At 38.6% G+C, this 24425-nt stretch overlaps 1 protein-coding gene across 1 annotated transcript; it reads right to left on the bottom strand.

Moving 5' to 3' along the window:
* Positions 1-342: 342 nt before the first annotated feature.
* LOC131488526 (olfactory receptor 8B12-like) lies at positions 343-1296 on the bottom strand. The gene has a single exon (XM_058690405.1). The coding sequence runs from the start codon at positions 1276-1278 to the stop codon at positions 343-345; it is 936 nt and encodes a 311-aa protein (XP_058546388.1). The 5' UTR covers positions 1279-1296.
* Between the last annotated feature and the right edge of the window lie 23129 nt (positions 1297-24425).

Genomic DNA, 24425 nt, shown 5'->3' on the forward strand with positions numbered 1-24425 from the left:
CTAGGTTCGAGTCTGGCAAGGGGTACATGTGTCGCTGTGAGCAACCTACAAATATTTATGAGTCCCCAGTGTGTAACGCAACACATGAAGAGCTAGATTAAATTATTTCTTAGGCTTATTCAAGAGTAGCCATCTACGACTGTGGAAACTATTTTCATAAAACAAATAATGATTAGAATAGTTAGGGTAGAGTAAGGAGTAGAGGGAATAATTATACTTGAGAACAAGTTAAATTTTTCCCTCTAAGTAAAGGAGAACGAGCATTGGCGTTTGTTTCCCTCATTGAAAAGAAAAAGAAACACTCTGGCAAACAAAGCTTTGGATCTCCTTTCTCAATCATTTTCACACGAAGAATTTTCTGCCTAAGGTCTTCTTCAGGGCAACTTTGACATCCTTGTTCCTCAGACTATAGATTAATGGGTTGAACATGGGCACCACAGCAGTATAGAATATGGAGGACACTTTCCCCTGGTCAAGGGGTAAAATAGAAGGTGGTTTGAGGTACATAAAAGCTCCTGATCCAAAGAAAAGAGATACCACAATTATATGGGAACTGCAGGTACTGAAGGCTTTGGATCTGCCCTCAGTAGAACTAATATGGAGAATACTAGAAAGAATGAAACCATAGGAGATAAAAATGGTCACGATGGGCACCCCAATGCCAATGGTCACAACAATGAAGACCACCAGCAGATTTATGTAAGAGCTGTTGCAGGAGAGCTCAAGGAGGGGAATGATATCGCACATATAGTGATTGACAAAGTTGTCAACACAAAAGGTTATAAACATTATGTTTCCCATATGGGCAACAGCTCCAAACACTCCCATCCCATAAACACCTAACAGAAGGAGTGAACACACCTGAGGAGACATGGTAACTGTGTATAGCAGTGGTTTACAGATGGCGACATAGCGGTCATATGCCATCGCTGACAAGATGTAGGATTCAGAAAACACAAAGAAACAGAAGAAAAAAAACTGAGTCATACACCCTGCATAGGAAATGATGTTTCTCTTTGCGACAAAACCCATTAGCATTTTAGGGGTCAGAGTCGTGGAGTAACTAACATCTATGAAGGACAAGTTGAAGAGGAAAAAGTACATGGGAATATGAAGGTGAGAATTCAGCCCAATCAGGGTTATCAGGCCCAGGTTCCCCACCACAGTGACCATGTAGAAACCTAGAAACAGGAAGAAGAGGGGCATCTGGAGTTCTGGCTCATCTGTTAAGCCTGCGAGGATAAACTCTGTCACAGAGGAGGCATTATCTGCAGCCATTCTCCTCTAGGAGAGTCTGTAAGGGAAAAAGAAGAGTCACTGAGACAAAGAGAGAGAAGCCACACACCATGGAACTTAAGGGGCTGACATGGAGAAGAAAAGAATGGGGACATTTACTGGCACTGTTCCAAATGTTGTGTGGCATTATGAGTATCCCCATTTCACAGGTGAGGACACTGGACCTAAGTGACTTGCACAAGTCCTGATGCTACTAAGTTACAGCAGGAGGTGAACTCAGGTGGTCTGGCTCCTGGGGTTTGAGCTTTTACCCACTCTGCTAGAGGACAGACCAGGGCAGGCAGGCACTCACCCTCCTCTGCTTGGAGTCACAGTGCTGTTCTCCACTGGCTCTCATCCATCTCTTTCATCGAGACTCAACTGGCCCCGATGAAAAGCAAGTGACAACTCAGAGCTCAGACCCTCTGCTTCTGCTTCTCTACTTTGAGGAGCGAAACCTCTAATTTATCTTGCTGCCCTGAAGAACTTGATCTTTGATTGTGGCTTTGCTGCAAGTCTCTTGTCCAAAGTCCGGGGATGAGACAGCATCCTTTCCAAATGCCCATGGATAACAAGAGACTAATCTCAGTGACGTAGTTACAGAGACTCCCTCAGGATCACTGCTCCAGAGACCCCTTCCCAAAGGAAGAAGAAATGTTTGTTTACCCCCTTGGTAATGCTTGATGTGGCTTCCAATGATCCTTTCATTCTGGTTACATCTTTTTAAGATTAAGAGCAAAGCCTTATGGGCTTGCCTTATTGTATTGAGGACTTACTGTGTACCTAGCATTGTGTAGATCCAGCACCCTTATACTAAAACCAAGTGTCAAAAGCAATGTACAAATAATATTACCTTTTTATTCCTCACCACAACCTTACAAATTAGAACTATTAATTAATCCCTCCTCTAAAGTGAGAGGCACACACACTATGAGGTTCCAGAATCTTGACTCAAACCCTAGTCTGTCCAATTCTAAGCTTCTTAGTCTTCATCACTAAACATTCATCCTCCCTCTAAGTGACCGTGAAATCTCTGAAGCAGCATTTTTACTTAGAAGGATCTCATGAGAAGCTTTATTGATAAAAACAAGCACTTAGATACCTTGAAAGGAATGTAGAAAGTGTTAAAACCAAGAGAGGTAAAATTAGGGGAATCATACTTTAGAGAAAGATCATTATTTCCTTCACATCCAATATATACCAAGAATTATTTGCATCTTCTCCAAGCTTAAAAATAAAGAAACTTTCACTGAATTTTCTCCACCACTTGGTCATCCATCTTAAGCTTCATTATTAAAAACAAATACTGGTCAGATAACTAATAACAACTTCTATCAAGACCTAAATGCAGAGAACAGAGTCTACAGCCAGTATGTCAGATAACGGGGAATTGGTGAAAGACTTTGAACAAGGATGGCATTGCTTTAGCACATACCAGTTGAACACTGACCCTGTCCCTGAAACTTTTGTAAGTCCTGGTGATTTCTTCAGTGGAAAAAAAAAGCTTTCTGCCCTCATGGAGCTTTTATTCAAGTGGGAAAAGACAGAAAATACATGAAAGAGAGAGGTAAAACCTGTGAAATGAAAGGGTATATGAGCAAAAGGAATGCAAGAGGCAGGGCTAGAAAAGGCAGGCGTTGCAGATTTCAGTTTTAAATAGAATGACCTGACATTCGAGCAACTTTGAAGGAGACCTGAAAAGCATTTGCTTGGTAAGATCAGTTACTCCAATAAAACAATGGACATTCACAACTTAATGCAGCACCTTTCCAAGGCATCACATTTTTGTCCTGAGCTTCAAACACAATATGTTAACCCCGATTACTGGATCCGATGGAGAGAATTGTGAGGGTGGTAACAGGATAGGGGGGCAAGAGTCCTTGCTGAGGGTTTAGATAATCACAAGTCACACAGTGTAGTTTATTAACTGAGACTGATATCAAGACTAATAAAATTTTGTGTGACAACTTGCACTCTACACCCTTTTCTAGGGTGTATGGCAAATTCTATCCCAAGAGTAAATCTCTATTTGTATAAATTCAAGTGTCAGCAGATGAGTTATATTCTTGCTCAGAGTTAAGGGCCAACGTCCTCTTGGAGAAGTTACGAAATGCAAACACAAAGGCAGAAGTCCATTTTCCTCAGGCAAGTCCAACTAAAACCTCTGCACACATGCCTGAGTATGTTTGTGTGTTTGTGAGTGTGTGCACACACCTGAGTGAGAACTTGCTCGCCCCCAGCTATGACTCAGCAGGGACAGTGCCTCATCTGTCTGTTTACACTGAGAATTTTCCATGGCCCGGAACAACTCTAATGAATCCCAATCCCTGTTCTGAATCCCACTACACATATTTAAGAAATAGAAAAAGCAACTCATTATCAAAACATTAAAATAAGCACTACAAGCAAACTTTTCTTAGGGCCCAAGGGCAAAGAAGACCTTAGGGGTTCATTAAATGTTCACTCTCCTCTAGAAACCTTAGAGGCTTCTTGTATGCATGATGCAACACCGGGGAAAATTCTGAGATTTTTGTCACTTCAGAGGTGGTTTCCATGGGAATTTCATTTCAAATGCATCGAGATTTTATTTCAAGTGAACCAGGGCTTCTATAAAGTCATTTTCACTATTGATTTGCTCCAATACAAGCAGAAAGAAACACAGAAATAAATATTCTTGATTAAATTACTTTTGTTGCAGAACTATCTTTCCCAAAATTTGAATCTCTGTATAATGGATTTCTTGTTCTATTTATTGCTAACGCTAAAATATATGTGAGACATGGATTATAACATACCAATGTGGAAAATATGTATATTGCAGCATCTTTGCATATACACCTCATGCACATGCATTAATCCTCATAAGTCTGGTAGTCCTTCAGGCAGCACCAGAGTGGTATGGGGTCAGTAACCTTCACCCCACATAAGAGACCTACAAGAATAAACCACAATTCCAACCAAAAAAGTCAGAGAGCCTGTCCAGAGAGAAAAGATGGCAGCTGAAATATCTTCATTTGATGTGACTTTAGTTAAACTCTCAGGATGGGCATAAAATTAAATTCATCTGTCAGAAGTCATATGATCTGTATTATACTTAATGTTGAATTAGTTTTTGATATGTGCATTTAGCATATTAAAATGCTAGGTAAAAGGATTCAAAAGAAATGGTTCGTGCTGTAAGGAGGGATTTATAGTCTAGCCGAGGCATCTCCTATTTTGTCTCTCTATCATGTTATTCTCCTCATGTTTCAAATTTTTCAGTGCCTACCAATTTTCTGAGCCTCTTCTTCCTTAAATGTTGGTGAGCTCACCCACAATTTCCACAACATCATCTGTATGGATAACTCCTAAATTCGCACTTTTCTGTTAATTCCCTGTCCTGTGTATACAACCTCTCTATCAAAATGTTCCAGTATGCCACCCTGAACTCAACAAGTACAAAAATTAACACATCTTTTTTGTCCCCCAAACAGACATCTGCCCAACCTTCCCATTCCTTTATTGGAGACAAACTAGAGGGTATCCTAAGTCCTGGTTCATTTGGGTTGGTCCTAGTTTATATCTGTTGCCCCAGAAAAATTATTAGAAGCAGCTTCTTTCACCAAGAAATCTATTCCAGTTAAATGAGGAATTGTATGTGGAATCAAATCAACCTCTACGATTCCTAGCTCTTCCCCTTACTAGCTGTGTAGCCTTGGAAACCTCTTGGTTAAACTTGGTTTGACCTCTCCTGAGCTTTAAATTATTTATCTTAAAATGGGGTTAATAATCCTAAATGGTGCCATTTGCATTACTTAGGATGTAGAAGACATAAAAAATGTTGTTGTTGCTATCGTCATCGTCATCATCAATCATCCAAATCTATACCCTGGCATGATAAAGATATTTTGGACTGCTCTCATATACAGGATTAGCTAAAACTGGGAGAGACTAAAAATAGGAAGATCAGTTAAGATTTCACAAGCAATGGAGATAGTAAAGTAAAAATGGTGTCAAGAGATAAGATCATGGAAGAACAGGATTTAGTATCTCTGTGGTTTGGGAGAGAAGGAAAGAAAAGAAAGAAGTACATGTCAAATATGATTAAAGTTTTGAGTTCATATGACCACGAGTAAGATGGCAGAAATAAATAAAGAGTAGGGACCATAAGGAGCTAGATTTTAGTCTAGATGATGAAATGCCAGCGGACACAACAAGGGTCCCACTAAACTCTAAGTTATGGCAGCCACCAGGGCAATTAGGACTCCCCATGCCTGCGACTAACAGACAAGACCTGGATTCACCATCCTGGCAAAAATAATTGATCCTAATCAGCAAGGGGGGTGGGGCGGGTATTGCCTTTACTCATAGGGGCAGAAAGGACCATGTGTGGAACACAGATATTCCATTTGGATGCTTCCTGATACTTCCTTGCCCCATTGTAGCTGTGAATGGATATAGGCAGCAAATCTCAGATAGGAAGGGTATGATTGCCAAAGATTCAAACCCTTTCATAATGAAGGGATTCCTCTTTTTTAGATGTTTATTCATGGATCAGTATATAAGGAGGCCTAACTCATAATAGTTATTAATAAATATTTGTTGAATTCATTATTTCCACTTAAAATATATGTGGGTTTAGTTCTCTAACACCCTCCCACTCCAATTTTTTGTCCTATCCTTTCAAATAGTTATATTATACCTCTTTATTCTCAATACTTAATGTATTGAGAACTACAGAACTGCACAAATAACTATCACTATACAAATAACCAGCCAAATACTATATTCTAATTATGTTCCCTACCTGTGCTATCTGAAATTTTTCCTGGAATAATTTCTCTATGTCCTGTATCTCTCCTTCATATTTTCATATGCTGCATAGTATCTATCAAATGCCCATCAGTATTAATTTCCAAATATTCAAACATATGTGATAATCTGTCAATTTCTTCTTTCTCTTGGAAACTTCCACCCTCTGTATGTATCTGGAGTGATTGCTTTTTAGACTCAATGCATGGCCATCAGCCTCAAATTCCCTTTTCTGCTTTTCTGTGTTGGATCCCCTCTTTCCTAAAAACCAGTATTGTCAGTGAGAAGTCCAGTCGCATTCTCATTTCTGTCCCTTTATATATTATGTGATTGTCTTTCCCCCCGCCTCTCTCTCTCACCCACCTCCCCACCCTGCCCCCCCTTCTCTCCCCCCCCCACCCCCTCTCTCTGATAGCTCCTACGATCTTCACCCACAGTGTTCTTAAATTTCACAATACTATGTCTTAGTAAGTCTGTTTTCTTTCAAAGTATTCCTTTGATCTAGCAATACAAATCATCTAGTTCTGGGAAATTTTTCTCATACTCTTTATTGATAATTTTCTTCCCACCAAATTTTTTTGTTCTTTCTTTCTAGGATTATTATTATTCAGATGTTGGAGTTACCCTACTCTTTTCTATCTCTTTGAGCATTTTTCATACTTTTGAGAGAATTCATCACCTTTAAGTTGTGCCATATCTATTTTAACATTTTCTTATTGGTCTACATAATAAAATTCACCCACTTTAAGTGTACAGTTCAATGAATTTTAATAAATATGTACAGTTGCATAACCAGCACAATAAAGATATAGAATGTTTCTATCACTCCAAAAAGTTCTCTCCTACTTCTTTGAAGTCAAATTCCTCACCCCATTTCTGGGCCCAGACAACCATGAATCTGCTATCCCTAATTCCATGTAAATGTAATCATCAACTATAATGTCTTTTATATCTACTCCTTTAACTTAGAAGAATAAGTTTGAGACCCATCCATGGTGTTGCTGTATCAGTAGTCCATCCCTTTTTATTCACAAGCTTTATTCTATTGGATAGATAACACAACTTGTTTATCCATTCATTTCTTTTTTTCTTTTTAATTTACATCCCAATTAGTTAGCATATAGTGCACCGATGATTTCAGGAGTAGATTCCTTAGTGCCTCTTACCCATTTAGCCCATCCCCCCCCACAACCCCTCCAGTAACCCTCTGTTTGTTCTCCATTTTTATGAGTCTCTTATGTTTTGTCCCCCTCCCTGTTTTTATATTATTTTTGTTTCCCTTCCCTTGTGTTCATCTGTTTTGTCTCTTAAAGTCCTCATATGAATGAAGTCATATGATATTTGTCTTTCTCTGACTAATTTCACTTAGCATAATACCCTCCAGTTCCATCCACGTAGTTACAAATGGCAAGATTTCATTCTTTTTCATTGCCAAGTAATACTCCATTGTATGTATGTATATGTATATACATGTATATGTATGTATATGTATATACATATATATGTATGTATATGTATATACATGTATATGTATATACATGTATATGTATATACATGTATATGTATATACTTAGTAGTGCAGTTACTGGGTCGTAGGGTAGTTCTATTTTTAGTTTTTTGAGGAACCTCCATACTGTTTTCCAGAGTGGCTGCACCAGCTTGCATTCCCACCAACAATGCAAAAGAGATCCTCTTTCTCCGCATCCTCGCCAACATCTGTTGTTGCCTGAGTTGTTAATGTTAGCCATTCTGACAGGTGTAAGGTGGTATCTCATTGTGGTGTTGATTTGTATTTCCCTGATGAGTGTTGTTGAGCATTTTTTCATGTGTCGGTTGGCCATCTGGATGTGTTCTTTGGAGAAGTGTCTAGTCATGTCTTTTGCCCATTTCTTCACTGGATTATTTGTTTTTTGGGTGTTCAGTTTGATAAGTTTTTTATAGATTTTGGATACTAACCCTTTATCTGATATGTCGTTTGCAAATATCTTCTCCCATTCTGTCAGTTACCTTATAGTTTTGCTGATTGTTTCCTTCGCTGTGCAGAAGCTTTTTATTTTTTTTTTTTTTTCCCCCAGAAAACAAATTTTAATGAATGCTTTCATATAAAAAAGCCATTGTTCAAAAAAAATAAAGTTTTTTTTTTTTTTTTTTTTTTTTTTATTTTTTAATATATGAAATTTACTGTCAAATTGGTTTCCATACAACACCCAGTGCTCATCCCAAAAGGTGCCCTCCTCAATACCCATCACCCACCCTGCCCTCCCTCCCACCCCCCATCAACCCTCAGTTTGTTCTCAGTTTTTAACAGTCTTTTATGCTTTGGCTCTCTCCCACTCTAACCTCTTTTTTTTTTTTTTTTCCCTTCCCCTCCCCCATGGGTTTCTGTTAAGTTTCTCAGGATCCACATAAGAGTGAAACCATATGGTATCTGTCTTTCTCTGTATGGCTTATTTCACTTAGCATCACACTCTCCAGTTCCATCCACGTTGCTACAAAAGGCCATATTTCATTCTTTCTCATTGCCACGTAGTATTCCATTGTGTATATAAACCACAATTTCTTTATCCATTCATCAGTTGATGGACATTTAGGCTCTTTCCATACTTTGGCGATTGTTGAGAGTGCTGCTATAAACATTGGGGTACAAGTGCCCCTATGCATCAGTACTCCTGTATCCCTTGGATAAATTCCTAGCAGTGCTATTGCTGGGTCATAGGGTAGGTCTATTTTTAATTTTCTGAGGAACCTCCACACTGCTTTCCAGAGCGGCTGCACCAATTTGCATTCCCACCAACAGTGCAAGAGGGTTCCCGTCTCTCCACATCCTCTCCAGCATCTATAGTCTCCTGATTTCTTCATTTTGGCCACTCTGACTGGCGTGAGGTGGTATCTGAGTGTGGTTTTGATTTGTATTTCCCTGATGAGGAGCGACGTTGAACATCTTTTCATGTGCCTGTTGGCCATCCGGATGTCTTCTTTAGAGAAGTGTCTATTCATGTTTTCTGCCCATTTCTTCACTGGGTTATTTGTTTTTCGGGTGTGGAGTTTGATGAGCTCTTTATAGATTTTGGATACTAGCCCTTTGTCCGATGTGTCATTTGCAAATATCTTTTCCCATTCCGTTGGTTGCCTTTTAGTTTTGTTGGTTGTTTCCTTTGCTGCGCAGAAGCTTTTTATCTTCATAAGGTCCCAGTAATTCACTTTTGCTTTTAATTCCCTTGCCTTTGGGGATGTGCCGAGTAAGAGATTGCTACGGCTGAGGTCAGAGAGGTCTTTTCCTGCTTTCTCCTCTAAGGTTTTGATGGTTTGCTGTCTCACATTCAGGTCCTTTATCCATTTTGAGTTTATTTTTGTGAATGGTGTGAGAAAGTGGTCTAGTTTCAACCTTCTGCATGTTGCTGTCCAGTTCTCCCAGCACCATTTGTTAAAGAGACTGTCTTTTTTCCATTGGATGTTCTTTCCTGCTTTGTCAAAAATGAGTTGGCCATACATTTGTGGGTCTAGTTCTGGGGTTTCTATTCGATTCCATTGGTCTATGTGTCTGTTTTTATGCCAATACCATGCTGTCTTGATGATGACAGCTTTGTAGTAGAGGCTAAAGTCTGGGATTGTGATGCCTCCTGCTTTGGTCTTCTTCTTCAAAATTACTTTGGCTATTCGGGGCCTTTTGTGGTTCCATATGAATTTTAGGATTGCTTGTTCTAGTTTCGAGAAGAATGCTGGTGCAATTTTGATTGGGATTGCATTGAATGTGTAGATAGCTTTGGGTAGTATTGACATTTTGACAATATTTATTCTTCCAATCCATGAGCAGGGAATGTCTTTCCATTTCTTTATATCTTCTTCAATTACCTGCATAAGCTTTCTATAGTTTTCAGCATACAGATCTTTTACATCTTTGGTTAGATTTATTCCTAGGTATTTTATGCTTCTTGGTGCAATTGTGAATGGGATCAGTTTCTTTATTTGTCTTTCTGTTGCTTCATTGTTAGTGTATAAGAATGCAACTGATTTCTGTACATTGATTTTGTATCCGGCAACTTTGCTGAATTCATGTATCAGTTCTAGCAGACTTTTGGTGGAGTCTATCGGATTTTCCATGTATAATATCATGTCATCTGCAAAAAGCGAAAGCTTGACTTCATCTTTGCCAATTTGGATGCCTTTGATTTCCTTTTGTTGTCTGATTGCTGATGCTAGAACTTCCAGCACTATATTAAACAGCAGCGGTGAGAGTGGGCATCCCTGTCGTGTTCCTGATCTCAGGGAAAAAGCTCTCAGTTTTTCCCCATTGAGGATGATGTTAGCTGTGGGCTTTTCATAAATGGCTTTTATGATCTTTAAGTATGTTCCTTCTATCCCGACTTTCTCAAGGGTTTTTATTAAGAAAGGGTGCTGGATTTTGTCAAAGGCCTTTTCTGCATCGATTGACAGGATCATATGGTTCTTCTCTTTTTTTTTGTTAATGTGATGTATCACGTTGATCGATTTGCGAATGTTGAACCAGCCCTGCATCCCAGGAATGAATCCCACTTGATCATGGTGAATAATTCTTTTTATATGCTGTTGAATTCGATTTGCTAGTATCTTATTGAGAATTTTTGCATCCATATTCATCAGGGATATTGGCCTGTAGTTCTCTTTTTTTACTGGGTCTCTGTCTGGTTTAGGAATCAAAGTAATACTGGCTTCATAGAATGAGTCTGGAAGTTTTCCTTCCCTTTCTATTTCTTGGAATAGCTTGAGAAGGATAGGTATTATCTCTGCTTTAAACGTCTGGTAGAACTCCCCTGGGAAGCCATCTGGTCCTGGACTCTTATTTGTTGGGAGATTTTTGATAACCGATTCAACTTCTTCGCTGGTTATGGGTCTGTTCAAGCTTTCTATTTCCTCCTGATTGAGTTTTGGAAGAGTGTGGGTGTTTAGGAATTTGTCCATTTTTTCCAGGTTGTCCAATTTGTTGGCATATAATTTTTCATAGTATTCCCTGATAATTGTTTGTATCTCTGAGGGATTGGTTGTAATAATTCCATTTTCATTCATGATTTTATCTATTTGGGTCATCTGCCTTTTCTTTTTGAGAAGCCTGGCTAGAGGTTTGTCAATTTTGTTTATTTTTTCAAAAAACCAACTCTTGGTTTCGTTGATCTGCTCTACAGTTTTTTTAGATTCTATATTGTTTATTTCTGCTCTGATCTTTATGATTTCTCTTCTTCTGCTGGGTTTAGGCTGCCTTTGCTGTTCTGCCTCTATTTCCTTTAGGTGTGCTGTTAGATTTTGTATTTGGGATTTTTCTTGTTTCTTGAGATAGGCCTGGATTGCAATGTATTTTCCTCTCAGGACTGCCTTCGCTGCGTCCCAAAGCGTTTGGATTGTTGTATTTTCATTTTCGTTTGTTTCCATATATTTTTTAATTTCTTCTCTAATTGCCTGGTTGACCCACTCATTCGTTAGTAGGGTGTTCTTTAACCTCCATGCTTTTGGAGGTTTTCCAGACTTTTTCCTGTGGTTGATTTCAAGCTTCATAGCATTGTGGTCTGAAAGTATGCATGGTATAATTTCAATTCTTGTAAACTTATGAAGGGCTGTTTTGTGACCCAGTATATGATCTATCTTGGAGAATGTTCCATGTGCACTCGAGAAGAAAGTATATTCTGTTGCTTTGGGATGCAGAGTTCTAAATATATCTGTCAAGTCCATCTGATCCAATGTATCATTCAGGGCCCTTGTTTCTTTATTGACTGTGTGTCTAGATGATCTATCCATTTCTGTAAGTGGTGTGTTAAAGTCCCCTGCAATGACCACATTCTTATCAATAAGGTTGCTTATGTTTATGAGTAACTGTTTTATATATCTGGGGGCTCCGGTATTTGGCGCATAGACATTTATAATTGTTAGCTCTTCCTGATGGATAGACCCTGTAATTATTATATAATGCCCTTCTTCATCTCTTGTTACAGCCTTTAATTTAAAGTCTAGTTTGTCTGATATAAGTATGGCTACTCCAGCTTTCTTTTGGCTTCCAGTAGCATGATAAATAGTTCTCCATCCCCTCACTCTCAATCTAAAGGTGTCCTCAGATCTCAAATGAGTCTCTTGTAGACAGCAAATAGATGGGTCTTGTTTTTTTATCCATTCTGATACCCTATGTCTTTTGGTTGGCGCATTTAATCCATTTACATTCAGTGTTATTATAGAAAGATACGGGTTTAGAGTCATTGTGATGTCTGTATGTTTTATGCTTGTAGTGATGTCTCTGGTACTTTGTCTCACAGGATCCCCCTTAGGATCTCTTGTAGGGCTGGTTTCGTGGTGACAAATTCCTTCAGTTTTTGTTTGTTTGGGAAGACCTTTATCTCTCCTTCTATTCTAAATGACAGACTTGCTGGATAAAGGATTCTCGGCTGCATATTTTTTCTGTTTAGCACACTGAAGATATCGTGCCAAGCCTTTCTGGCCTGCCAAGTTTCAAAGGAGAGATCAGTCACGAGTCTTATAGGTCTCCCTTTATATGTGAGGGCATGTTTATCCCTTGCTGCTTTCAGAATTTTCTCTTTATCCTTGTATTTTGCCAGTTTCACTATGATATGTCGTGCAGAAGATCGATTCAAGTTACGTCTGAAGGGAGTTCTCTGTGCCTCTTGGATTTCAATGCCTTTTTCCTTCCCCAGTTCAGGGAAGTTCTCAGCTATAATTTCTTCAAGTACCCCTTCAGCACCTTTCCCTCTCTCTTCCTCCTCTGGAATACCAATTATGCGTATATTATTTCTTTTTAGTGTATCACTTAGTTCTCTAATTTTCCCCTCATACTCCTGGATTTTTTTATCTCTCTTTCTTTCAGCTTCCTCTTTCTCCATAACTTTATCTTCTAGTTCACCTATTCTCTCCTCTGCCTCTTCAATCCGAGCCGTCGTGGTTTCCATTTTGTTTTGCATTTCGTTTAAAGCGTTTTTCAGCTCCTCGTGACTGTTCCTTAGTCCCTTGATCTCTGTAGCAAGAGATTCTCTGCTGTCCTGTATACTGTTTTCAAGCCCAGCGATTAATTTTATGACTATTATTCTAAATTCACTTTCTGTTATATTATTTAAATCCTTTTTGATCAGTTCATTAGCTGTTGTTATTTCCTGGAGATTCTTCTGAGGGGAATTCTTCCGTTTGGTCATTTTGGACAGTCCCTGGAGTGGTGAGGACCCGCAGGGCACTTCCCCCGTGCTGTGGTGTATAACTGGAGTTGGTGGGCGGGGCCGCAGTCCGACCTGATGTCTGCCCCCAGCCCACCGCTGGGGCCACAGTCAGACTGGTGTGTGCCTTCTCTTCCCCTCTCCTAGGGGCGGGATTCACTGTGGGGTGGTGTGGCCCGTCTGGTCTACTTGCACACTGCCAGGCTTGTGGTGCTGGGGAGCTGGCGTATTAGCTGGGGTGGGTAGGCAAGGTGCACGGGGGCGGGAGGGGCAGGCTTAGCTCGCTTCTCCTTAGGTGATCCACTTCAGGAGGGGCCCTGTGGCAGCGGGAGGGAGTCAGATCCGCTGCCGGAGGTTTGGCTCCGCAGAAGCACAGAGTTGGGTGTTTGCGCGGAGCGAGCAAGTTCCCTGGCGGGAACTGGTTCTCTTTGGGATTTTGGCTGGGGGATGGGCGGGGGAGATGGCGCTGGCGAGCGCCTTTGTTCCCCGCCAAGCTGAGCTCTGCCGTCCGGGGGCTCAGCAGCTCTCCCTCCCTTTGTCCTCCAGCCTTCCCGCTTTCTGAGCAGAGCTGTTAACTTCTGACCTCCCAGACGCTAAGTCGCGCTTGCTGTCGGAACACAGTCCGTCTGGCCCCTCCGCTTTTGCCAGCCTGACTCGGGGGCTCCGCTTGGCCGGCGAGCCGCCCCTCCGCCCCGGCTCCCTCCCGCCAGTCCGTGGAGCGCGCACCGCCTCGCCGCCCTTCCTACCCTCTTCCGTGGGCCTCTCGTCTGCGCTTGGCTCCGGAGACTCCGTTCTGCTAATCCTCTGGCGGTTTTCTGGGTTCTTTAGGCAGGTGTAGGTGGAATCTAAGTGATCAGCAGGACGCGCGGTGAGCCCAGCGTCCTCCTACGCCGCCATCTTCCGGAACTCTTCCCAGAAGCTTTTTATTTTAATGAGGTCCCAGTAGTTCATTTTTGCTTTCGTTTCCCTTGCCTCCAGAGACGTGTTGAGTAAGAAGTTGCTGCAGGCAAGATCAAAGAGGTTTTTGCCTGCTTTTCCTCCAAGATTTTGATGGCTTCCTGTCTTACATTGAGGTCTTTCATTCATTTTGAGTTTATTTTTGTGTATGGTGTAAGAAAGTGGTCCAGGTTCATTCTTCTGCATGTCGCTGTCCAGTTTTCCCAGCACCACTTGCTGAAGAGACTGTCTTTATTCCATTGGATAGTCTTTCCTGCTTTGTCAAAGATTAGCTGGCCATACGTTTGTGATCCATTCATTTCTTAATGGATACCTGAACTAATTCCAGTTTTTGGCTATGATAAATAAAGCTACTCTGAATATTAACATTCATTTTCTAGTATGGACATATACTTTCATTTCTCTTGAGTAATATATAGGAGTGGGAGTAAGATTATTGGGTTGTATGGGTTGTAAGAAGCTGCAAAATTGCTTTCAGAACATTCCTATCATCATGGGAAGTCCACTTTGTCCAAATCCTTGCTGCTACTTAGTACTGTCAATTTTTGTAATTTCAAACTTCTAACAGGTATGTGATTATATCTCATTTGATTTCAATTTGTGTTTCCTTAATGAAATGTTTGTTCACTTATTTTTCCATTTTCTAGTTAAGTACGTTGTCTCATTATTGAGTTGTAAGCAAAATATATATAATTTATTTATATTATTATTCATGTATTATATAGTCTACATACTTATAATTCCTTTATCAGATACCTATTTTATAAATATTTTCTTCTAAAAAATTAAATAAATAAATATTTTCTTCTAGTTTGTGGTTTGCATTTTTTATTTTTAACAGTCTTTTGAAGAGGAAAAGTTTTAAATATTGATAAATTCCAGTTTATGAGCTTTTTTCTTGTAGGGCTTATGCTTTATTTGTGCTGTTTACCTAACACAAAGTGAAATATTTTTATATTTTCTTCCAAATGTTTTATAGTTTTAAATTTTACATTTTGGTGTATAGCCCTTTTTTTCTTCCATTGCATATTATTAGCTGGTTAAATTTATTTTTCTTTCTTTTTTAATATAATTTATTGTCAAGTTGGCTAGCATACAATGTACAGTGTGCTCTTAGTTTGGGGGTAGATTCCCGCGATTCATCACTTACATATAACACCCAGTGCTCATCCCACCAAGTGCCTTTCTCAGTGCCCTTTTTGAATTCATTTGTTATCATATGGATTTCCAATTTTCCAGTATCATATTGAAAATACTTTCTCAATTGCATTGCTTTGGTAATTTCATTGAAAATAAATAAACTATACATATATAAGTCTATTTCTAGAGCTGCTATCTATTCCATCAACTTATAGTCTGTGTTTATGTCAATACTACATTGCCTTAATTACAGAATTTTTTTCCTTTTTTTTTAAAGATTTATTTATTTTTGAGAGAGAGAGAGAGCACACGCGGGGAAGGGGCAAAGAGAGAGAGGGACAGAAGATCCGAAGCAGGCTCTGTGCTGACAGCAACAAGCCCCATGTGGGACTCGAACTCACAAACTGTGATATCATGACTTGGGCTGAGGCTGGACACTCAACTGAATGAGCCACCCAGTTGTTCCAATTACAGAATCTTTAAAGTAAATCTTGAAACCAGTGTAAATCTTCCAAACTTTTCTTATTTCTTAATGTTGTTTTGTTTAAACCTAAGTCCTTTCCATTTCTATATAAAGTATAGAATCAATCTGTCAATTTCTGCAAAATCATGGTGGGACCTACCCAAAGTCACATAGTAAGAAATTAGCATATCAGTGCATCCTGTGGAAGTCTTTTACCTCCAGATTTCAAAGTTTATGATCTTTCTACCACTTTACCATTTCATGCATTTTTCAACTTTTCTAGAGGATTTGGGGGGGGGGGTGTTCAAAAGAAACTGTAATGTGATTAAAGCATTTTAGAAAAAAACATGTAGCTGGGAGCAAAATTTAACACCAAATGCAGAGAATTTCAAAGAAGTAAATCAGGGATGAGAATTGAATGTGTCATGGAGATAAAGACTATGCTGGGGTAACAATCCGAGTCAAGTCTTGGATCTCCAATCCCACCCAAATAACAAAATGAAGTATTCAATCCATTTAAGTAAACTGAAACTAAATTCAACACCAATTAAATGGGAAGCCTCACAGCACTCCCTCTCCCCCACCTTAACCCCTCCCCTACACATACACAAATATATCCCTCATTAATGAGAGGACAGTATAAAGCCACAAGGTTCCACCTACTTAGAGAAAGCGGCCTGGCATGATCACCATTTGAGTCCTATCTGCAATCAAGGTCAAGCCTCCCTGTAATTACCAATGCCCTGCCAGGTTGTTCACTGAATCATCTCATGCTGCTAACACAGATACTCACAAGAGTGGAACTGCAAACACTCTGCTCAGGGCCAGCTGCCTGAATCCGTTGTGTCCTCACTCTGCTTATCCTGGGATTCCATCCTGACAGCTGTGCACTCCGCATTATCATATCACTTGCACACACAACTGCAGAGCACATGCTCACACGTCCCCCACTGCCTCCAGAAGGGCCCTACCTCAAGAGATTGTGTCCAGGGCATCCCTGGGATCTGATGGCCAAGTTCATAAGTGTGTGCTTCCTGCTGTTGCTGATGTCCCTGACATTTTCCCCAGAGTTCCAAGCCAGTGAGTTGCTGCCATGATCCACTTTTGAATTGTAGCCCACTGTTTAAAAAGCACTCGTCTGAAACTGTACCTTGGAAACCAAACAGGAAGGGACCCAAAAATGTGAAAAATATCAGCTTAAACTATTTTCCTTTCCATAATTTTTCAGTCCAAAATCTAGAAACAAGCTTTTTTTCCCCAACATATATGTTAATTAGAGGGACCCACGACAAAAAGAGAGTCATGTGGTACAGCAACTACATCATGACATTCTCTGTCTCATATAAATCCTTTTTCATGTTGCAGTGTTGATTTTTGTTTGTTTGTTTGTTTACTCCCCAGTGATCCTTCTCTCTTTTCTTAAACTAGAAGTGTCCTAAGCTGATAGGATACCAAGCATGTTTCAGCCAGACTGGTCCACAATAGGACTTCACTCTTCAGTGGTCCATGTGGGCGGTATTGTTAAGCAACTCCTACCCTTCAGGTCTTGTTCTTTCCTCTTGAAATGATCAGTTTCACGAGACGGGACTCGACTCCTCCAACCTCTTAAGAGGTCAAATAAGGGTGGCCATAATAATCGCAATGAACTCCATTTTATAATGTTTTTCTTTGTAGCTTACATGCAAGAAATTTTTGCCTAACCTGCTATGAGAAAGAATTTTGCCTATATTTTCTTCTAAACACGAAAAGCTTTAGCTCTTACATTCAAGACAATGACCCTTTTTAAGTTCATCTTTGCAAATGGTGATATAAGTGCTGAAGTTCATTTTTTTCCGTAAAAATGTCCAGTTATGCCAGTGCCATGTGTTGGAAGCAGTATCTCTTCTTCACTGAATTACCTTTGAACCTTTGTAAAAATAAAATAACTGTGTAAACCTGAGTTTATTTTAGACCCTGTCCTTTTCCATTGATTCATATGTCTACTACATGATTATGATTATTATAACTATATACTAAGTCCTCAAAATCAAGTAGTATCAATCCAACTTTGTCCTTCCTCTTCTTTTTTTTTTTTTTTTAATTTTTTTTTCCAACGTTTTTTATTTATTTTTGGGACAGAGAGAGACAGAGCATGAACGGGGGAGGGGCAGAGAGAGAGGGAGACACAGAATCGGAAGCAGGCTCCAGGCTCCGAGCCATCAGCCCAGAGCCTGACGCGGGGCTCGAACTCACGGACCGCGAGATCGTGACCTGGCTGAAGTCGGACGCTTAACCGACTGCGCCACCCAGGCGCCCCTGTCCTTCCTCTTCAAATTCGTTTTCACTTTACTGGGCCTTTTCATATAAATTTTAAAAGAAACTTCTGAATTTCTTTCTTTAAAAAAAAGTCTGTTTGAATTTTAATTGAGATTGCATTGAATCTATAGATTAATTTCGGGAGGATTGACATCATAATCATAATTTGAATTTCTAGTCCACGTATATCATATAAGTATCTATTCATTCTTTTTTAGTTTTCCTTTGCAATGTTTTATTTGTGGAAGTCTTGAACATCTTTTGTTAAATTTATTCCTTAGTAAAAAGAAAATATATTCCTTAGTATTTTAATACTATTATAATTGGAATTTTTAAATTTTTATTTTCTAATTATTTATTATTAATTATTTATGGAAATACAACTGATAGAAATGCAATTGATTTTTGCATATTGACCTTGAATCCTGAGACTGTGAAATTCACTCACTAGTTCTATTATGTTTTTGTAGATTCTTTAATGTTTCTACATACATGATTATGTCATCCACAAATAAGAAAAGATTTGCTTCCTCATTTCTGATATGTTTCTTAATTATTTGTTTCTTGCCTTATTATACAAGTTAGAACTTAATACAGTGCTAAATAGAAATGAGGAGTACAAATATGCTTGCCTTAGTCCTAATCTTAGTTAAAAGATATTGAGTCTTTCATACTGAATATGATGTCAGCCATACATTTTTCAGAGATGCCCTGAATCCAATGAAGATGGTCCTTCGCTGAGAATTTGTTTCATGAAAGGGTATGAAATTTTTTTAAAGGCTTCTTCTCTCTCTTTTAATAATGTTACATGGTTTTTCTCCTTTTTTCTATTAATATGGTGAATTACATTTTTGCTGTCCAGATGTTAAATCAAATATGCATTCCCACAAACTGGTGCAGCCACTCTGGAAAACAGTGTGGAGGTTCTTCAAAAAATTAAAAATAGACCTACCCTATGACCCAGCAGTAGCACTGCTAGGAATTTACCCAAGGGATACAGGAGTACTGATGCATAGGGGCACTTGTACCCCAATGTTTATAGCAGCACTCTCAACAATAGCCAAATTGTGGAAAAAGCCTAAATGTCCATCAACTGATGAATGGATAAAGAAATTGTGGTTTATATACACAATGGAGTACTATGTGGCAATGAGAAAACATGAAATATGGCCCTTTGTAGCAACGTGGATGGAACTGGAGAGTGTGATGCTAAGTGAAATAAGCCATACAGAGAAAGACGGATACCATATGGTTTCACTCGTATGTGGATCCTGAGAAACTTAACAGAAACCCATGGGGGAGGGGAAGAAAAAAAAAAAAAAAAAAGAGGTTAGAGAGGGAGAGAGCCAAAGCATAAGAGACTCTTAAAAACTGAGAACAAACTGAGGGTTGATGGGGGGTGGGAGGGAGGGGAGGGTAGGTGATGGGTATTGAGGAGGGCACCTTTTGGGATGAGCACTGGGTGTTGTATGGAAACCAATTTGACAGTAAATTTCATATATTAAAAAATAAAATTAAAAAAAAAAGAAAAAAAAATTTAAAAATAAATACATAAATAAATAAATAAATGTTAAAAAAATCTTTTAAAAAAATGCATTCCCAGAAGAAATTTTATCATGATATATTATGCTTTTACACATTGTTAGATTCAAATTGCTAATGTTTTATTTTATTCAGGATTTATAAATCTTTGTTTACAAGGAATATTGATCTGTGTTTTCTTGTGATGTCTTTGCCAGATTTGGGACTCAAAATAACAAAGGCCTCCTAGAGATTTGGGAAAGAGTCCCTTCTTTTTTTATTTCTGAAAGACCATATGTACAGTTGGAATTATTTTTACCCTAAGTGTTTGATAGAATTAACTTATTGTTATTTTTCATAAGTTAATTCTGTCAATTATCAATCTATCAGGTTGGCTTCAAGTTTCTTTGTGGGAAGACTTTCTACTAAAATTCAGTTTCTGGGGCCCCTGGGTGCTCAGTTGGTTGAGCGCCAGACTTTGGCTCAGGTCATGATCTCACGGTTTGTGAGTTTGAGCTCCACATCAGACTCTCTGCTGTCAATGCAGAGCCCACATTGGGGCTCTGCCCCTCTTTCTCTCGGTCTCCCTCTCAAAAATAAATAAACATAAAATTCAATTTCTTTGGGACAGCTGGGTGACTCAGTCGGTTAAGTGACTCTTGACTTTGACTCATGTCACGATCTCATGGTTGGTGGGATTGAGCCCTGCATTGGGCTCTTTGCTGAGCATGAGCTGAGCGTGGAGACTGCTTGGGATTCTCTCTCTCCCTCTCCCTCTGCCACCGCCCCACTCACACTCTCTCTCAAAATAAATAAAGTTTAACAAAAATAAATAAAAGTAAAATTCACTTTCTTTAATAGTCGCTGAGCTACTAATATTTTCTCATTCTTCATTTGGTCAGTCTTTTTGTAATTGTGTCTTTCAAGAGATGTGTCCCCTTCCTCTACATTGTCTAATTCAATGGCACAATGTTATGATTGTGATTTATGTTTATGATTCTTTAATGTGGGTAGAATGTTCATTGATGTCTCCACTTTCATCTTTTTTTTCAATATATGAAATTTATTGTCAAATTGGTTTCCATACAACACCCAGTGCTCATCCCAAAAGGTGCCCTCCTCAATACCCATCACCCACCCTGCCCTCCCTCCCACCCCCCATCAACCCTCAGTTTGTTCTCAGTTTTTAAGAGTCTCTTATGCTTTGGCCCTCTTCCACTCTAACCTCTTTTTTTTTTCCCTCCCCTCCCCCATGGGTTTCTGTTACGTTTCTCAGGATCCACATACGAGTGAAACCATATGGTATCTGTCTTTCTCTGTATGGCTTATTTCACTTAGCATCACACTCTCCAGTTCCATCCACGTTGCTACAAAGGGCCATATTTCATGTTTTCTCATGGCCACATAGTACTCCATTGTGTATATAAACCACAATTTCTTTATCCATTCATCAGTCGATGGACATTTAGGCTCTTTCCATCATTTGGCTATTGTTGAGAGTGCTGCTATAAACATTGGGGTACAAGTGCCCCTAAGCATCAGTAGTCCTGTATCCCTTGGGTAAATTCCTAGCTCCACTTTCATCTCTTATATCAGTAATTTGTGTCTTCTCTATTATTTTTCTTGATTAGTATGGCTAGATGCTTACCAGTTTTACTCATCTCTTCAAAGGACAGCTTTTGGTTATATTTATTTTTCTTCACTGGTTTTCTGGTTTCTGTTTCATTGATTTCTATTCTTTTTATTTCCTTGTTCTCACTTTTGGGTTTAATTTGGACACTTTGGGTTTAATTTTGGGTTTAATTTTTCAAGGTAGCAGAAACTTAGATTTAATTAATATCTTCTAATGTTGGTATTAAGCTATAAATTTCCCTCTATGTACTACTTAACTACTCTCAAGTTTTGATATGTATATTTTTAGGATCAGTCAGCTCTAAAAATTTTTCAACTTCTCTTGTAATATATCCTTTTTAATCCAATTATTATGTAGAAATACATGATTTAATTTCTAAAATTTGAGGGTTCTCCTTATTGTTTTATGCTCCTAATTTCCAACCTTGTTGATCTTTTTAAATTAACATTTGTTAAGTGGAGTACAGGATGCCAGATGATAAGGTTCAATAGCAGACCACAAGGGAAATTGAAATAAAGAAGTTTATTACAGATCCTAGAGGAAGTACATGACATACCTTGAGGGGCCACACAAGAAGGTCAAGGCAGAGTATAGATAGAGTGTTAGGACCTGGACACACCTTAGTTAGGATCCATGGTGGAGTGTTTTGGGGTTCCCAGGCTAAGGCCAGATTCCTCAGTTCAAACCAAAAGAATGGGGTTTTGGAAAGCTCCACAGGGGTCTTATTCCAAGGGTACACAAGGGGAAGGCCTTAGGAGGCTGGGCAGATGGTTCGTCATAAGGGCTGTTGGAAGAAGTCATATCAGAACTTAACATTTACCAGTGATTCTGCAGGCCTGTATTTAGGGCATATGCTTGCATGGGGGGCTAGGGTCAGTTTAAGGTGCTTACAGGCTGCTTAGTCAAACAAAATGGATGTGAAGACAGCAATACCATGGAGTAAACTCCCAGCAGTATGACTCCAACTTTTAAAAATCTATTGAAATCCGTTCAGTGCTGTGGAATATAGACTATCATTGCAAACATAATATATGCATTTGAAAAAATGTGTGTATTCTGCCATTGTTGGGTGTACAAACTATCAATTATGTCAAGGTGATAGAACTCTTCAGACTATGGATAAAATAAAAACTATGTTTAGTTTTTCTATAAATTTCTGAGAGAGGTGCTAACTGTGACCATAAAATTACATGTATTTCTCCCTTTAATTCTGTCAAGTTTTGCTTTGTATATTTTGAAACTCTGTCTTGGGGTATATATCTATTATGATCCCTGACGCATTGTTCCTTTTGTCATTATGAAGCATCCTCCTCCTCTCCAGTAACATACCTTTTAAAAATCTATTTCATCTAGCATTAATATAACCAATCCAGCCTTCTTGTGCTTCCCTTTTATACGGCATATGTTGTTTTCATTCGTTTACTTTTGTCCTTCTGTGTCTCTGTATTTTAAAGTGTGTCCCAGGTAAGGGCCCCTGCGTGGCTCTGTCGATTGACAGTCCAACTTTGGCTCAGGTCGTGATCTAATGGTTCATGAGGTTGAGCCCCAGGTCAGGCTCTGTGCTGACAGCTCAGAGCCTGGAGCCTGCTTTGGATTCTGTGTGTCCCTCTCTCTGCCCCTCCCCCACTCACACTCTGTCTCTCTCTCAAAAATAAATAAACATTAAAAAAAATTTTTTTAATTAAAAAAAATAATAAAATGTTTCCCGTGTAGATGGCACATAACGAGGTCTTGTTATTTTGTTTATGTGTTTATAATCCACATAACAATTTCTTCTTTCTTAACTAATTAAGATTTAATGTAGTTATTGAGATGTCTGAGTTTGGCTCTCCCATCTTAGTTTGTTTTCGACTTGTTCCTGTTTTTTGCACCTCCGTTTCTCTTTTCCTGAATTTCACTTGAATATATTTGTAACTTGGTTTCATATAAAATACTTGGTTTTATATAAAATATTTTATTTTATATAAAATATGCATATTGTATAATATTTAATTATGCCATATAATTATACAATATTATAAATATGTACTATATAGCCACATATTTATAGGCAAATGTATAATATTTTTACAATTTTATAAACATATAAAATACATCTACATATGTTATAAATCACACAATAAAATGTTATAGTTTTAAGAGTAATTGGTTTCTCAAGTTGCGAGAAAATCACATAAATAAGGATAATTTTTTTATTGTCCAAAAACATATAACATAAAATTTACTATCTTAACCATTAAGTGTACAGTACAATAGTGTTAACTGTGTGCACATTTTTGTGCAATAATCTCTAGAACTTTTTCATCTTGTAAGACTGAAATTCTGTATTCAATGAAAAACAAATCTCCTTTTCATTTTCCCAAGCCCTCTGGCACCCAGCATTCTACTTTGTATTTCTGAGAGTTTGACAACTTTAGATATTTCATATAAGTAGAATCCTGCAACATTTGTCTTTTTGTGAAGGGCTTCTTTCACTTTGCCTAATTTCCTCAAGGTTCATCCATGTAATAGCATGTGACAGGATTTCCTTCTGTTTAAGGCTGAGTAATATTCCACTGTATGGATATAGCACATTTTCTTTATCCAATTCAACTGCTGATGGACATTTCCATGCTTCTACAGCTTGGTTATCGTGAATAGCACTGCAGTGAACACAGGTGTGTGACTATTTCTTTGGGATCCCATTTTTATTCTTTGGGATATATACCCAGATATTATTCAGATATTTTCCATTTTTGGTGTTCTTATTTTTATTCTTTTTTTCTTTTAATTTAAGGGTCCAAGTTTTCATCCGACATCATTTTCCCTCAGCCTGAAGCATCTCTTACATTGCAGCTCTTCTATTTTTCTCTTATCTAAAAATGTCCTTATTTTGCTTTCATTCTTGAATGTTTTTGCTAAATATAGAATTCTGGGTTGACAGTGTGTTTGTTGTTGTTTTTCTTAGCACTTTAAAGTTGTTGCTATACTCTCTTTGGGCTTCCATGGTTTCTGATGAGAAATTAGCCAATGTACTTTATGTGCAATATTTTGTTTTTCTCTTGCTGATTTTTGTGTTTTTTCATCTTTGACTTAAACAGTTTTACTATGGTTTGCCTTTATACGAGCTTCTTTATATTAGTTCTGTTTGGTGTTCACTTAACATCTTATATCTAAATATATCTGCCTT

Source organism: Neofelis nebulosa, chromosome 10 (genome assembly GCF_028018385.1).
Source record: "Neofelis nebulosa isolate mNeoNeb1 chromosome 10, mNeoNeb1.pri, whole genome shotgun sequence".
Classification (NCBI taxonomy): domain Eukaryota; kingdom Metazoa; phylum Chordata; class Mammalia; order Carnivora; family Felidae; genus Neofelis; species Neofelis nebulosa.

Coding starts and splice junctions, on each gene's coding strand:
- LOC131488526 (XM_058690405.1), bottom strand. CDS start 1,278: ATGGCTGCAGATAATGCCTCCTCTGTGACAGAGTTTATCCTCGCAGGC.